Consider the following 16,518-nt stretch of genomic DNA (forward strand, 5'->3'; position numbering starts at 1 on the left):
TCAGTAAGTTTACTACAAAAGGAAAGGAGATTTCCTGATTATCATCATTCAGAATTAGTCAGATCTATACATGGTAATCATTCATATTTTAAGCGATAATATGAAAATCAACATAAAGCCCTGAAAGGAACAGCTATTTATTTCTTTTCTCTAAAATGTGGAGGGGGAAAATTATAGACCTGTGTGCGAATTTAATTCCCCAAGTTCATGGCATCCTGGGTCTCTGGAGTGTTAAACAGGAATGGATGTTGCCCTGTCTTTGCATGCCTGAGCCCAGTGCATTCGCCCTCAGCTTCTGATTCCTCAGCTGGGGGAGTGGTTATAGCTCAACAGTCACAATGAAGGAACCATGTACCTCATACTCTGCTTTCCTGAGCCTTGAGACACTTGTGCTCAATGCAGTTTCTCTATTTTGAGTCCTGTTACAAACCCCATCTCTGACGACTTCCACTGCTGCCCTTTTTGTGAGTGTAAGCCGCAGAGCTCAGCTAGCCCTATAAGTAGATGGACTTTGACGCTTCCCAGTTGGGTATGAGTTGAGTGGGACACAGAGCTGATTCTCTTGACACACATTATTCACCCTATAGGGTATTGGGCCGTCCATAGAATAGAGGTCTGAATGCAAAATATACTTAAAATGTTGAAATAAATTGAGAGAACCATCGTGTTCAACCAAGTGAGCCTGCTTTTTTGTTGTTGTCATTTTTGTTGATGTTGTTGCATGGTGTCTTTGTTTATTTAATAGGAAAGTTACTATTCATTGTGGATTTCAAAGAACAGGTATTTTCTAAACTTCATTAACCTTGGAACTAATTTTTTTTTCTCCCCTAGCCCTCCCTGTTGTGCTAATTTTAGCATTATACGTTACAGGGTTCCACAAATCAATATTTCGGGAATTTGGAAACGAAGATAGGTTTTTCTCTATTAAAATTGAGTTCTGAGCCCACTGGGAGAGAAAACACGTTAAGCTTTTATCAGTCTTTAACATTTTCACGTGGACTAAACTTTCTGATCTTTCTGGATTCTAAGCAGTTGGGAGCAGGCTTTGTCTGTGGGGAGAAGAGAACATGTTCTACAGCGCCCAGTGTCCCCAGGGGATTTCCAAGTGGAGTCCCATCACTATGACACCAGGCTGGCCCTGGACAACAGGTGTGCAGTGTAGGGTTGGAGCGAGGTCACTGACACTCCTTACTTAGAGGGGATTCTGTTTGCTTCAGTAGCTTCAACCAAAACAGAAGAAATTGACTAGGTGGGAGCTACCATCAACCTTTTAGCTCTCACAATACAGTGACTCTGGGGACTTCGGTAGCCAACGATGGGACTGAGAGCAGTGAAAGGGGGGAGAGTTGATCAGCGGCAGCTTGACTCGGGCTGGCTCTGCAGGAGTTCATGACCCTCCCTTTCTCCTTCTCCCATTTTTTACAAAAACCTGGAGAAATCACCAGACACCCAGTGCTCCAAAGGCCATGAGTATGTGTAAGATACTGTACAAATACTCCTGTCCTTTCTTTCCTGACTCCAAACAAAGGAGGTAGCAATATGAAAAAGGACCTGGGCGAATCATTATAAGAAAGCAGCATGGACGAGGTGTGAGACTGGAAAGTACAATGTTTTGCTTCTTTTCTATGAAAGGGCAGCCTTCCCAGGTCAAGGGGCTAAAAAGACAGGTAAGCTAGTGCCCCTTCTCTCCAGATTTAGGAGAAGTGCCAGGAGCCGGTCCATGCTTGCTGTTTCAAGGGACCTGGCATATATGGCATACTGTTCTTAATATGTTTGCTCACCTTCTTGGCACTATGTGTTTTAACCGAGGTCTCTGAGAAAGGTTGTTTCCCCAGGTAGGGATTTTCCCCTGAAGTTAGGGAGGGAATAAAACCTCTTAACTAAGTGCCAGGTGGGTAATTAATCACTTTAACTACGAACAATCATGCTTAAGCTACATAATCTTTACTCCCTGGAATGGAGATAAGAAACGCCCTAACCTTTGAAATAGAGATTGATAGGATTGGAATCAACTGGTATAAATACAGATGTAAGAAGACAGAACGAGGAGAGACGGAACCTAGGCACAGAACCTACACAGAACGTTCTCTACAGACAGAAGAACTTCGCTGGAGAGAACATGGCAAAAGATCCTGGACTGAACCCGACTACAGAAATTGGCAAGAGAACCTGACTAGAACCTGGTGACTGAACCTGGCTGGAGAACCTAGCAAGACAACATGGACACAGAACCTGGCTGGAGATCCTAAGCAGAACCTCTCTGGAGATCCAGACCAGAACTTGGCTGGAGATCCTGGCTGGAGATCCTGGCTAGGCTGCTGATCAACTGAACACTATCTCCATGTCATTCCTTCTTCGCCAACTCTGTCCACACCTTTGGGGACCCCTGGACCTGCTGGGGTTGGACCCCGGCAGAGAAGAGATGAAAGTCATATAGAATAACAGGCATCATATCACAGTCACGGGAATGGGAGGTAGCATGTAGCATGCTTACACACCTGGATTCCAGAGAGCCTCATCCACATTCCTGGCTTGAATGCCCTGGGTTGAAATCCCGTCTATCTCTACTGCCTTCTTGGTCTGAGACCTCTCGTAGCTCCGTGACCTCTCCGGTTTCAGTCCCACGGTGTGTCAAGTGGCAGTGAGAGTGGTCGTCGGTGGGGCGTATCTGATAGAGGTATTGTGGCCAATAAAGACATCAACATGCAAAGCAACTCTCCGAGTACCTGGCATGTGATAGCAAATAGCAGTGTTTATTATCATGAATAATAACTTGTATCCAATTAGAATTACCAGGAGGGGCTTCAGAAAGAAGGCAGCACTGAGATAATCTGTGAAGAACAGGCAACTTTTGAAAGATACACATGGAGTCAGCTTGGTATTCTATCCAAGGAGAAGGATGATCATGATAAAGGCATCAAGATGAGAAATTAAAGGGCAAGTGTGGAAATAGCAGACAGTCTGGTTTAGATAAAGCACTAGTTTTTTATTGGTTGTTTTAACTTTTTTGGGGGGGGGGCATAGTAGGAGGTGATTCTGGGAAAGGTGTAGTTTGGAAAGGTACAGTTTTGGGAGGATAGAAAGAGTAGTTTCCATCTAATTTGGTTTTAAATGAGACCTACCTAATCAGTGTTTGTTTGGGGGAGTGTTATGAAAGGCATTGTAATTTGGGAAATGTAACCCCATAATAGTCCCCTGTATTCACTTTTTAAATAGCCAGGTGTCTTACAGTAAACACACAAAGGAACCTGGGCTTGAGTCAAAGGACGTGCTTTTCAATCTTTCCTTCATTCCTTTAGAACTAAACCCACCACGCCACAGTGTCTAAATCTTTCAAGTAGGGAAAGCAACATCTCAATCCCATGCTTATTTTTAGGATTAAATAAAACAGATGAAAAAGGACCAAATGTAATGCTGGGCATCAATAGATATTCAGTCAGTGTGTAACAATAATATATTATTTCATCAAAACAAGAGAAGAATAACATTGGGGGAGGGGGGAAACCTTTGAACTGCAAGGTGCCTGTCTCCATCCTAATAAAATCCATTTATGTTCTTCTCATCGGACTCTTCAAATTCTTGGCACCCAGGGGATCCACAGGAAACATCCCATCTCATGTCTAAGTTTCTCAGAAGTTTCCAGAGTCCCTGAGGTTTTTCATCCCGAGTTGCATCCTCTGCATTGACAAATGCAGGAAGTTAAAAATACACTGACTTCTGCATCAGCATCTTCTCCTTTGACGAGAGAGAGCCGATCTGGTGGGCAGTTCTTTTCCAATCATTCTCCTGCCGTGCTAGAGCGACTCCAAGGAGAGGAACAAAAACCCTCCTACAAATAAAAGGCACATTAATTAAAAGGATGCAGGGGAATTGACAGTTTTGCTATAGTAGCATTTCATTTGACTTCTTTGATCCTCTTCAGTCCTTCATGTTTAGGACTCTTGGTCTGAATTCTCTCTCGTCATTTGAGAGTGTGAGACCATCTATCATCTGGGTAATTTTCCAGAATTACCTTTATTATTGGGTCCGCGGTGTGCAGCACAGATGGGTGTTAGAAGGGCTCTGTCTAGATGCCAGCAGCAGAGGTTGTAACATTGTCCTGAGCACTTTCTCCTGAAACAAATCAGATGAAGAGAAAGCGTTGCCAAGGCTGGCCTCAGCAGAGGACGTGGGTCCAATAACGGGCATCTCCATGGATGCGTGGAGATGATTCAGTGTTGTCTGACCCGTCCTTTCTGACTCACTCACAGGAAATAGTTTCCCTCGGGGTCCCCAGGCCACTTCTCATCCTTCTCCCTTCCTTGGCACTGTTCCGTGCATCTTAGGCATCCAGTAAATACGTGAGAAAAGAGTTTGGCCAACATTAGGACCGGAGAGTTTTAATCCTATTGCCATTAATAAAGAGCTCAACCATAGAAGGCATCTTTCCTCCTTTCAGCCCCGCTCAGTCATTACTTTGGTATAAGGTAACAGTTCCATTCCCTGTCAGGGAGGGCCCAGGCCCATGCTGTGGGCTGGATCCCCAATAGGGGGCGTGCAGGAGGAAGCCGATCAATGATCTCTCTCATCTCTGATGTTCTACCTCTCTCCCACTCCCTTCCTTTCTCTCTAAAAATCAATAAAAACATTAAAACAAACAAAAAGAATGAACTCCTGCTGACTGGAAACTGGTATGCAGAATGCCTTGTGAGCAGATGGTGCCAGATATATGAGCTATTCCTCTCCATAGACTCTGCAGAGATAAGACACCCCTCCTCTGCTGGCAACCCTTAATTACACGGTGGGTTTTGGTGTGTCCCTTCAGCAGACGGTCACCATGTCAACAATAATGAGGGGAAATGGCATCGTGGCCATTACCAGGTGAGATGTGGCATATTTCCTGCATTCAGTGATTGTCTCTCTGTTTGACTCATTAACATTTGAGGCCTATTGGTTGTGGAGTTGGTTGTTCTGATTTAAAACTTGGTCTTAAGTTGAATGTGTTCTTATCTTGAGCCTCTACTTCTGTCATGACTTGGGTTTCTTGCTGAGTTTCTAACTTGAATTGCTTTTTTTCCCCGTCTATGCTTTTGCTTTTACTTATATTTCTATCTGCGGATTCTGAAAATGTTCTTCCCACACCCACTTTTTCCCCTCTCTTGCTATATTCCTAGTTTGGCCCATTGTATTTCTTTGGCCCTCCTATAGCTTTTTCTCCACTTAGTTAGTCTCCTGTTCTGTACATGCAGCACCCAATCAATACTCCTGCTTCCTTCTTGTGGGATGTCCAAGTCGCTGTGTTTCCTGCCGGCTTTGATGCCACCTACAAGGGGTGTCTGTGCTTTGGCTGATGCGCTGTTGTCTGAATTTGCAGTGTTTCAGCTCATTACACTGACTTTAATTTTGATGTATTTGTATTTTATCCACTTCAAGTCGCGTTCCTTTCCTACATCAATTTAATTACTTTCTGCTTGGGCCACATTGTGTTCATACAATTGCTTCTAAAGCGACAAAGGTTCCTACTTAAATTACCACCCAGTGCATCCATTCAGTCTGAAAGATGCTCAGAACACCTCTGATGGGTGTCTGACCTTTGTGTCAGGAAGGAAATCTGGACTATTGAGGGGGGGTCTTCCACAAAGAACTCAGTCAACCCTGGTGAGAGCTGTGGGGTCATGAGTGTAGGAGATGAGGATAGGCCTGTGCAGTCACTGTTCTACTTCCCAGTGAGAAAAGAATCTGTGACCAGTTTCTATCCTGTACATGTCACGGCCTCACAGCAGGGAAATACACATCTCTCTTATGTGTTTAACTTCTATTTAGTTTGACCACCAAGCTGTAGCTTCTGTCGTTCCATGTGTGTATATGTGATATATAAGCTTCTGGATTTGAATCTAGGTCTTTCTCTAGTCAGTTTGCATTTGGGTTTGTAAGCCAGCCACATGGATTGAATTTCCATTGTGTGCACAGCTATATGGCAGCTGATCTAATAACAAATGGCTTGGGAAATGTGGTAACTCAATGCACTTTTCAAAGATTTCCCTTATTGGGGAAAAAAGAAAGAGCATCTGAGAAATGCATCTTTGCAAATAGAAGCAAGGAGAGATCTCAATAGATCCATGGCTGGCCATTTATAGGGTTTAAGTTGTTGCCTCCCACAGACATAACAATTGCAACAGCTCTCAGAAAAGCTTAGAAGACAGAGGCCTGTAGGTTTATGAGAACATATGTCAGAGATCAAGTTTATCAGTTGACTAGTTAGTAAATGCACTTTCTCCTCACTTGCTTAGCTCTGCTTTATGGGACTTCATACCTATTCTATTTTATTATTCTATTTCCTTCTCTTAACAAACAGTTGTTGAGTCCCTGTGTTCAACACAACTAAGCTGTTTATCAAGAAGAAGAAAACAAAATTAATGGCACTTCCTTTTTGCTTAGTGCGCCTTCTCTAGTGCTGGGTAATTTCTCTGGACCTCCATTCTCTCATCTGTGTAACGGGGACAAATGAACTGTGAGGAACAAATAAAATATGATTACTCAGCTCAGTGTGTGTCACAAGGGAGAACCCTGTGAGTGGAAGTCATTTCCCTTTTGCTTTCCCTCTGTCAGTAACCATCATTGCCTCTATCAAACAAAGCTCAATGTCTGCCCTCATTCCCATCCAAAATTAGTATGACAGTACCGCATTAGCATTTGACCTTGAGAGAAAGCGATTTCCATAGGTTCTTGTGTAACAATAGGCTGGCAAATACTGTAGGCCTCCTCTTGCCAAGGTACTAGCCTCTTAACCTTGACCTTTGGGCTCATCCAACCCCGTTCTCTGGGCCAGTGCTAGATGATTCAGACTCATGATTCAAGCCTCTCAGGAAGTCAGTCCTGCTGAAGAATCAGGCCTTGACTTTGTACACACTTCTGACAAAGGGCCTCTGAGCACCTCCCTAAGCCCCATGTCCATCACTTTCCTGGTGCTGGTACTCAGCTCCCTGGATGTTCTTGGAAACCTGCCCAGGAGCCTAGAACCTGCACTGCTGTCTGGCTTTCACCAGGCTGCCCTCCATGACTAAAGTCTGCATTTCCACTATTCTTTGGACTCCAGATTCCTACTCCACACACAATTGTGCTAGCCGATGGATGTCCAAGTTTCACTGTTTCATACATGGACATGGTTGTGCTTGTCTCTGTCTAAATCGCTTTCGTCTAACACTAGCTTTCCCCTGCATTCTTTAGCCTGTGACCCTCTGTTGTGTCCCTGGCCTCAGCATACTTGCTCTGCTCTGCCCATGAAACGAGGAACCACCCTTTCTCCCTGAGCCTACAGCTTGATATTGATACACCATCTACCCGCCCGCGTCAACATCGAGTTCCACCTTTCATTCCAGATCTGATCTGCTGTGCTGGACAGTTCTACTCTGTGATACCACATAGAATTCATGTAGGATAGAAAGGCACTATGATTTTGCTTTGGTGAAAATTATGCATTTTCTTGATGATTTTTGTGTTTGCGGCCCTTCCTGTGATAATTCCTTTAGATGAATATGATTTTCAAGTGGCCCTTTTGGCACTTTAGATCCTCACTGGAATGAATCCAGCATGAACTTACCTTATTCCAATTACTTTCAATCTTGGACAACATCATAACCAGTATTTAGGGCAGGAGACAGGTAAAGATTGTGGCATTTTTATGAACTATAAAGCAGTGTCCACTGTTGCCATAAAGCCCCTACATAAAGTCGTGTGATACGTGAGGCCCTTATTCCTCAAATAGTCTAATTGATTGTTCATTGGGCTCACTCAGCCAAAAGTAGAGAGAAACTTTGTACAGACATCATTAGTTTTTCTCCATTTAGAGATTAATCATGAAGAGCTCTGGCTCTTTAATTCTGTAATTTGTATATTTAATGGGCTGCTGCAGAATCTATGACAGTAATTAGCATAGCCTGAAAACTCATTAATACGCAACAACATGATTAATGCAGCATTAATGCAAACATGACTGAAGTTATTTGGGTTATGTAGTAAGGAGATTAAAGCTAAAATGTCCTGTTTGTTTTACCAGTGGTGAGCATAATAGGGTGGCAGAAAAATAAAGTAAAATAAAAACAGGTATCAACTTAGTGGCTATAAAATAGGGAGGAGAAACAACCAGAAAAAATTAGGTTGATTTCCTTTTTCACTCAGTTCGAAAATTTAGGGCATAAAATATATTCTCTGCTTTTCTGTTTATTCACTTATTTATAAATTTATCATTATTAGGTAAGTTTATTCATCCTTTTATTTTAACCAAATCTTTCAGCAACTTCAACATGATATAAATAATACTATTAACGTAATCCTATATTTGTTATATATAATATTATGAACCAATATTATTATTATTTAAATGTACATTTTTATTGATTTTAGAGAGGAAGGGAGAGGGAGAGAGATAGGAACATCAATGATGAGCTCAAGAGAATCATTAATTGGCTGCTTCCTGTATGCCCCATAATGGGGATGGGGCTTGCAACCCAGGCATGTTCCCAAACCGGGAATCGAACCGTGATCTCCTGGTTCCTAGGTCGATGCTCAGTCATCGAGCCATACCAGCTGGGGATGAACCAATATTATTAAGATATTATTTTATCTTACAATAAAAATTTTTTGAATTATACTGAGGGGTCCGTTGTCAACATCTTTTTCATGTTCATATCCCCAGTGATATGCACTGTCTATAGGAGATGCTCCAAATGCTTCTTAAATTGAATAAGAAGTCACTGCATTTTACCCAGAACTATAGTTCTGTATAATAAAACGCCATGTGCTTGAGAGAAGCTGGACTGTGGGAAGGTTGTGTGGGTGAGGACATTGAGGCTTTTGATGTCACAGAAACCCTGGCATCACTCAAATTGCAGACTGCCCCACTTCTTGGAGTTGTGAAGACATTCAGGGAGTAGCTAGTTACAAGCTTTGTGTTTCATAATGTGCAAAATAAAGCTATAACATAGCCCTCTGTTCTTAACGCAAAATCAAGGGCCTCCAGAAGCAAGTGAAATCAATGAACTTTCATAAGAATAGTAGCTAATACCTATGTAGGGGCAAATGGTTCTAAGCACTGTACTTTGTACACATTAATTCATTTTCATTCTCCCAGGATCCTTGTGAAAGAAGAAACTGTCATTATCCCCACTTATCCATGAGGAAATAGGTACAAAAAGATGAAATAATTTGCCCAAGGTCACACGTAAGTTTTAGAGCTGGTACTTGAAACTGGGCCATTTGGCTCTAGCATTTTTTTTTTTTTTAATCATTGAGCCAAACACCAACTTCCTTCTTCTTTGGAGGTACACCAAAGAAATGTCTTTACAAAATATAAGAACTTTGGAAGAAATAAAATTAAAGATTGTTTTAACTCTCTCAGTGCTTGACGTTGGAGATCAAGGTGAGGGCCAGGCACCTGCCTCCCCATAAGATGGAGAGATGCATCCTATCCCAGGCTCTCTCTCAAGTCCATAGTAGATGCTGTCAGTTTCATTTTAGAATCTAACCTTTTCCATTCTTGATATTATGTCCAAACATGGCCAATAGATTTATAGCAGTTTAGAGGAGATGCAGCTATATGAACTGATTAAAAACTTTGTTCAGCCCTAACCGGTTTGGTTCAGTGGATAGAGCGTCAGCCTATGGACTGAAGGGTCCCAGGTTCGATTCCGGTCAAGGGCATGTACCTTGGTTTTGGGCACATCCCCAATAAGGGGTGTGTAGGAGGCAGCTGATCGATATTTCTCTCTCATCGATGTTTCTAACTCTCTATCCCTCTCCCTTCCTCTCTGTAAAAAAAATCAATGAAATATATTTAAAAAAATAAAATTAAAGTAAAAACTTCGCTCATGAATAGGTTTGTCTGCACACAGGGAAACCTTCCTCTGATTGGTTTTGTAAAACAAGTTTGACTTATTTTTACTGAATTGAATTGACCTGGAATTTTAGTGTCATGTTGATAAAGTATCAGGAATGAATTAGTAACCAAATTCAAATACATGCATTATTACCCTGCAAATTATTATTCTCAATTCCCATAATAGAATGAACAAAATAAATAGGAATTAAGTTGATGTTAGAATGGACTAGTTACATATAAGAAGTCCCTTTGTAGCAGTAAGAGTGATTATACTGTGACCTAGCCCGTGGTCAGCAAACCGCAGCTCGCGAGTCACGTGCGGCTCTTTGGCCCCTTGACTGTGGCTCTTCCACAAAATACCACGTGCGGGTGCGCACGTACAGTGTGATTGAAATTTCGTGGCCTGTGTGCAGAAGTCGGTATTTTGTGAAAGAGCCGGTATTTTGTGGAAGAGCCACACTGAAGGGGCCAAAGAGCCGCATGTGGCTCGCGAGCCGCAGTTTGCCGACCACTGACCTAGGCTATTAAAGGGATTATAGGGTTGTACTCTTTTACTCATTCAACATGCACTTATTGGTATCTTAGTATTTCCCAAAAAGTAACTTTTGGAGATAATAAATATTGCAGTCTGATCACATTTAGAGTTTAGCCATTCCTTGGTGTGGAAGGAGAAGATGGGGCCCTTTTTGTAAAATATTCTTATTCTCTGAAGAGTCCCACAAAATGCCATCATAGTAAAACCACTTGATCTTTAGCAAACTGAGGTTGCTCTAACTATAGAAGACCAGCAACGACATGTGATTCTAGGCAGCGACTGACTTCCCCTCGCCCTTCTTGTGACAAGAAGATGCAGTGGGTAGTGGAGGGACGGGCTGACTGGCCCTGGTGTCGCGGTGAGGATGACCTAGCTGCCATGGACCTTCCTTCTCTCACCCTCATTCCTTCCATTCTCTGCTTATACGAGGGCGGTGTTATGTGTTTAGCTCAGCACACTCAAAATTAGACATGTGATTAAGTGTCGATCTCCAGGAAGCCAGAAGGCCCGGATGTTGTTCTGCTTTGTATTTGTTCACTCGTCACAAAATTGGAAGTCTAGCCTGCTCCTTTGTCTCAGATTCCCTCTTGCAGTGAGGATTCTTCCACTTAAGAACCATAAAGTGCTTATAGCATTGTCTTCAACATTATCTTCTACTTCAGAATGGGAAATAAGACCTTTTGAGTTTATTTTGAGCTCACGATATTTTATTGGAAAGTGCCACAAGGAAAATTGTTTTTTATTTTACTCCATTTCCAGGACCCTAGTTTGCTCCAAAGGAGTCTGAAATATATGTTCATATTAGACTGATTGCTTGGCACCCACTGAGATTGTTACTGGGGAGGCTTTGGTGTAGAAACCCCAAAGCAGATGTCTTTAATGCTGCTTGAGGTCACTGAACACTTCCAACCATTAGACTTGACATAAAAGACAAGGAAATCATTCCAAGGTCAAAGTCACTCAGCAATTGTGCTAATGCTACAGTGAGTGAAACTTGATTGATTTTTAAAATACTTGTTTTGCAAAATGAAACAACATATTTTAGTGCACTTAGTATATTTAAAGTTTTGAAATTCCCTTTTATTCAGTTTGAATCAATATAAATTTAATTCTATGAAACATGTATGCATATGTGTACACATGTAAATGGGCAAGTGTGTATATGAATAATATATGTAAATACATGAACATTAATGCACCTAGATATAAAACATGATATAGAAGTGATACGATTAATACATATATATTCAAAAGTTAATTTTTTCAATTTTATAGAAACAAAAAGTAAACATGATACAAATTCACTTTATAAAATTTTTTTAAACCTAAGCGTAAACTTTATTTGCTAGAATCACTTGTTAAAATACTAACCATTTTACAAGATATCAAGATAAAACATTATTTTAGGAGACCAAAATACACACTGAATTTTCTATCTTTTGCTCTACAAAACAATGAACTATTATGTATAGATTACAGTTCAGTCGCCATTAACTGGCATTCAGTTCATATTTTAGAACTATCCTGACTTGATTCCAACTCACAACAGTTTTCTAAAATGAGCCCGATGTGGAATGTATTTATGTCCTAGGTGAAATATTCTAGCTGTTAAGGGGATTGAAATTGAATATATATAATACAGTCAATAACATACACATAAAAAGGAATGATGACAACTTATGACTCAGATGTTGGCGGAAGCATTTATATTAAAAATAGTATCGTTCTCATAACATAGCAGTCTTTCATGTGAAATTCTGATTTTGTATTAGCGGTTATATCAGCATTTTGGGGTATAATCTAGAAATCAAAGGATGGACTGGTAAATATGGATAGACACAGATATTGACAGATCTATGTAAATTGATGTATTTTAACCTAATATTTCATGTAATTTCAGCCTATAGTTTTCTATTGGCTTTTAAGATCAAAGCTGTTCAGAAGGGACCATCTGAGCCTTGCTTTGGTGGCATGGGCTGCATTTTGTAACATTGGACTTGGTTGCTTTTGATAGTGGAGAATCCGCATGGGTGGTCCCTCCCAGGGAATTCCATTTCTCTATGGTTACAACTCACCTGAAATGTTTCTTGTGGAAAACATTTTTTGAGGGCTCTTTCTCCCTCTTTCCAGCTACAGTTTCAAGATGCATCATAGTCCTCATAACATTGATACTCAGCCACTGTGTTTGAGTGTTACAGGAGGAAATGGAGAATTACTTCAAAAGATCTAAGAGAGTATTTTTTGTTTTATAAAGATTATAACTAATGTCAGTTTCCCCAAAACTTTCATGTAGTAAAACTTTTTATTCTTGTTTTTTTCTCTAGCGTTCTTACTTTTTAAATAGATAGATAGATAGATAGATAGATAGATAAATGATTTCAGAGAGGAATGGAGAGGGAGAGAGATAGAAGCATCAATGAAGAGAGAGAATCATTAATTGGCTGCCTCCTGCATGCCCCCGACTGGGGATCGAGCCCACAACCTGGTCATGTGCCCTTGACCATAATCAAATCTGGGTCCCTTCAGTCCGCAGGCTGATGCTCTGAGCCAAACTGGCTAGGGCTCATTCTTACTTTTTATCCCAATTTGTACTTCCAGTGAAATTTTTAGAATGTTGATCTACTGTTTCCCAAATTCTTTAGTGATAAACAACTAAAAACCAATTTAATTTCGAAAAATATTTAAGAAACAATATATGTTGAAAGGGATAAGAACAAAACTTTGGTATTGTAATAATAAAGAGCCATTTGGGATTAATTCCAGGCCATTTATAATCTTTTCAGATTATTTTCAATATTATTTTGTCAAGTATAGGCAATAAAGATTTTGTTATTCATGTATTTATAGGTTGGTTAGCCATAAATAGTTTATTAATAGAGACATTTTTAGCACTGCTAATGGCCAGCAAGTACAAAGAAATGCCTTTTCTAACTTTGCACTTATTTGCATAATTCAAATAAGCATATAGCCAGAGTTGGTTCTATATGTATCCTTTCACATTCCTTAATGCTCCATTCAGACCTCTAGAGTTCCATCTCCAAGCAATTGGTTTGGGTGGGAATGGAGCAGAAAGGATATTTGATAATGAAACCAAGAGGATTTGCTTTCTTTATGAGAGCAAAGAAATATCTGTGTAATAGAATCCATTGTTTTTATGTGCAGAGTGTTATTTTAATTTTGGGAGCTTATGCATTGAGACGCCATTCTCCATACCACAGTTAATTTCGTGACCAAATATACCTTGACTATCACATTAGCATATTTAATTCATGTTGTTTTTCAGCAGTTCTTGATACATCTTTGACCAATTGGATAGACTCCTCTAATACAGCATCTTTTATCTCTGATACTTCTTGTACATTGAGAGTCCCAATTGTCTATAAAGTGTGAGTGAAACAATGTGGTTTATATCAGGATAGGTAACTCTTATCTTAGCTATACCTATTTATTTCATCTTCCTAGCAGGATCTGAAGCATGAGGAAAGGTCGATTAGACATGTGTGGTTGTTGAGGTGGTTGCAGTCTGCTGAACTCAGAATGAAACCCTTCCCTACCAGCCCAGCCTGAAAGGAGCTCTCTCTCCTTCAGACTTTCATAATTCTGGTTGGTGGTGTTACTACTCAAATCAGCATCCATGAGTTACTCAGTGCTGTGCTGTTGAGCTGGTTGGTACATGATTCCCGTGTATGTTCTTGAGCTTTTACTTGACTCTGACCATATAACGTATATCTATAAAAGCCTAAGTGACCATTACGACCCGTCAACCGAACAACCAGTCGACCTGTCACTATGATGATGCACTGATCACCAGGGGGCAATTCAACACAGAAGCTGCCCCCTGGTGGTCACTGCACTCCCACAGCCAACCTTCCCTGGCCAGCCAATCTCCTGCAGTTCCTCCCCGCAGCCGGCCCTGATAGGGACTAGGCGAAACAGCCCCAATTGGCCCAATCACCAGCCAGGCCAAGGAACTCCACCCGTGCATGAATTTGTGCACTGGCCCACTAGTTACTCTATATATATGTATGCATTTGATCTTTCCAACTAAACTGGTAACTCATTCAGAATCAAGATTGTGCCTCTTGAACTTCTTTGCTAATTTCAATGCAATAAGTGAAATGCCTCACACAAGGGAAGCCTCTGTAGTATGGCAGGTGGGATACCAGGTAGAATGGAGGTGGGACCAGGTGGTGACAATGGGAAGGTGTCTATGTGACCACTGAAAACTGCCCTGCGTCCTGAGCTGGAGAAGTTGCTGTGAGACAGGAGCATGATGTGTCTAAGGTAAAGCTGGTAGGTGATGTGAAGGCCAGGGGAGACCCTAAAATTCGGAAGGCTGCAGACCTTCTGGTTACATAATGGTGTTTCAGAACATTAGCTCTACTCTGCGGACCACTTTGCAGCAGGTCTTCCCAACTCTTAGCTTGTTACTGGACCGGTTCTTTGAACGCAAGTATATTAAATGAGGGCCCTTGTTTCTTTCACTCGTGTCCAAAACCCATTGACTTTTAGGACTCTGATAACACTGTCAAATGGATATTTCTGAGTATCCTATTTTGGGTCGACACCATATGTGTTCCGTTGATGAGTTTTGCATAAATTTAACCTTCGTTATATATGGATTCCTGGGAGTGCAGGCTTGGGCTTCCAAGTCCAAGTTGGCATTCATAACGGGATAGATTTGAGACCAAGCGGCTAGGCTCCTCCTCGTAGGTCCCCTTGTACTAGTATAATTGCTTGACTGTACTTACTGCATCATAAATAATAATGAAAGCAAATGTACATTTATCAGGGAGAATCAACAAACCCGGCACTGACTTGCAGACTGCCCTTGTCCCACAGGCATTAAGGCCAGCTTCCGAACAAGGGAGCCTGAAGGTTTGCTCGTCTTTGCCGCGTCCCCGGGCAACCAAGAGGAGTACTTTGCTCTTCAGTTGAAACACGGACGTCCTTATTTTCTCTTTGATCCTCAGGTAAATGATTACTTATGAGAGTTGAGATGTTTTTAAATATATATTTTTATTGATTTCAGAGAGGAAGGGAGAGGGGGAGAGAGAGAGAAGCATCAATGATGAGAATCATTGATTGGCTGCCTCCTGCATGCTTCCTACTGGGGATCTAGCCTCAGGAATGTGCCCTGCCTGGGAATCGAACCATGACCTCCTGGTTCATAGGTCAATGTTCAAGCACTGAGCCACACCGGCTGGGCAAGAGTTAAGATTTTTGAGTTTCTTAGGTGCCAGGTACTAAGGTAAGTGCTCATGTTTTCACATCAAATCCTCACCAGAAACGCAGAGGTAAGTACCATTATTGTCCCCACTTTAGCAATGAAGAAAAAGAAACTTACACAAGTGATATAACTTGCCCAAAGCTAAAATGGCAGAGCTAACTTTCAGAACACATAATTGCACTCGACGCAGTTAATGACCATATGTTCCTTATATAATGAAGATGAGAACTTTTAAATAAATTTGGGGAATATTCTTCCATTGCTTGTTCTTCTTTGGGGAGGGCTAGCAGCACAGCGCCTTGCACAGAGTAGGAGCTCCCCCGGGTTTAAAGAAGCTTATATTTGTTTGATATGCCTCCCATTGACATCCAAGCTATTTCTCTTTTATTTACTTTGGGGCTTTACCTGAGATGAGTTTATCTAATGAACATCCTATTGTAGTCATCAGATAAGTAGTTATTTCCTTAATGTGTCTTTCTTACCAGACTGCAGAATCCACTGAGGGAAAAGTCTATTTTGTCCTCAAATATATTCTTGAGGCTTCACACAACCCTTGAAGCATAGTACATGCTCAATAAAGAAATATCTGTTGACAGATTGGCTAATTTAATGACTTGAAAATCATTAGTAAACTACTACTCAGGCTCGAAGACAGTTACCCATTTTCTAGAATAAGATTTCTAGCTCTTTAAAGATTGTGTAACAGTTTAATTACTTGTTTCATCAGTTAGATACTTTTACTTTTATTAATGGTTATTTTTAAATTATAGTTCCTGAATCTATTCAAAATCATTAAATTTTGAGTTGTAAAAAGAGCATTTTTAGGAATTTAAAGTTACTGTCTGGCATATAGTTTCAAAATAACTCAAAGTTATTGTGTACTTTGTTCGTATAAAA

At 40.9% G+C, this 16,518-nt stretch overlaps 1 protein-coding gene across 1 annotated transcript in view; it reads left to right on the top strand.

The window, feature by feature from the left end:
* Positions 1-16,518, top strand: part of USH2A (usherin) — a 396,481-nt gene that overhangs the window by 134,378 nt on the left and 245,585 nt on the right. Inside the window, exon 21 of the mRNA XM_036354768.1 lies at positions 15,234-15,364. Coding sequence (XP_036210661.1) covers positions 15,234-15,364 — 131 coding nt within the window. The remainder of the gene's footprint in view (positions 1-15,233; positions 15,365-16,518) is intronic.

Source organism: Myotis myotis, unplaced genomic scaffold (genome assembly GCF_014108235.1).
Source record: "Myotis myotis isolate mMyoMyo1 unplaced genomic scaffold, mMyoMyo1.p scaffold_m19_p_21, whole genome shotgun sequence".
Taxonomy (NCBI): Eukaryota; Metazoa; Chordata; class Mammalia; order Chiroptera; family Vespertilionidae; genus Myotis; species Myotis myotis.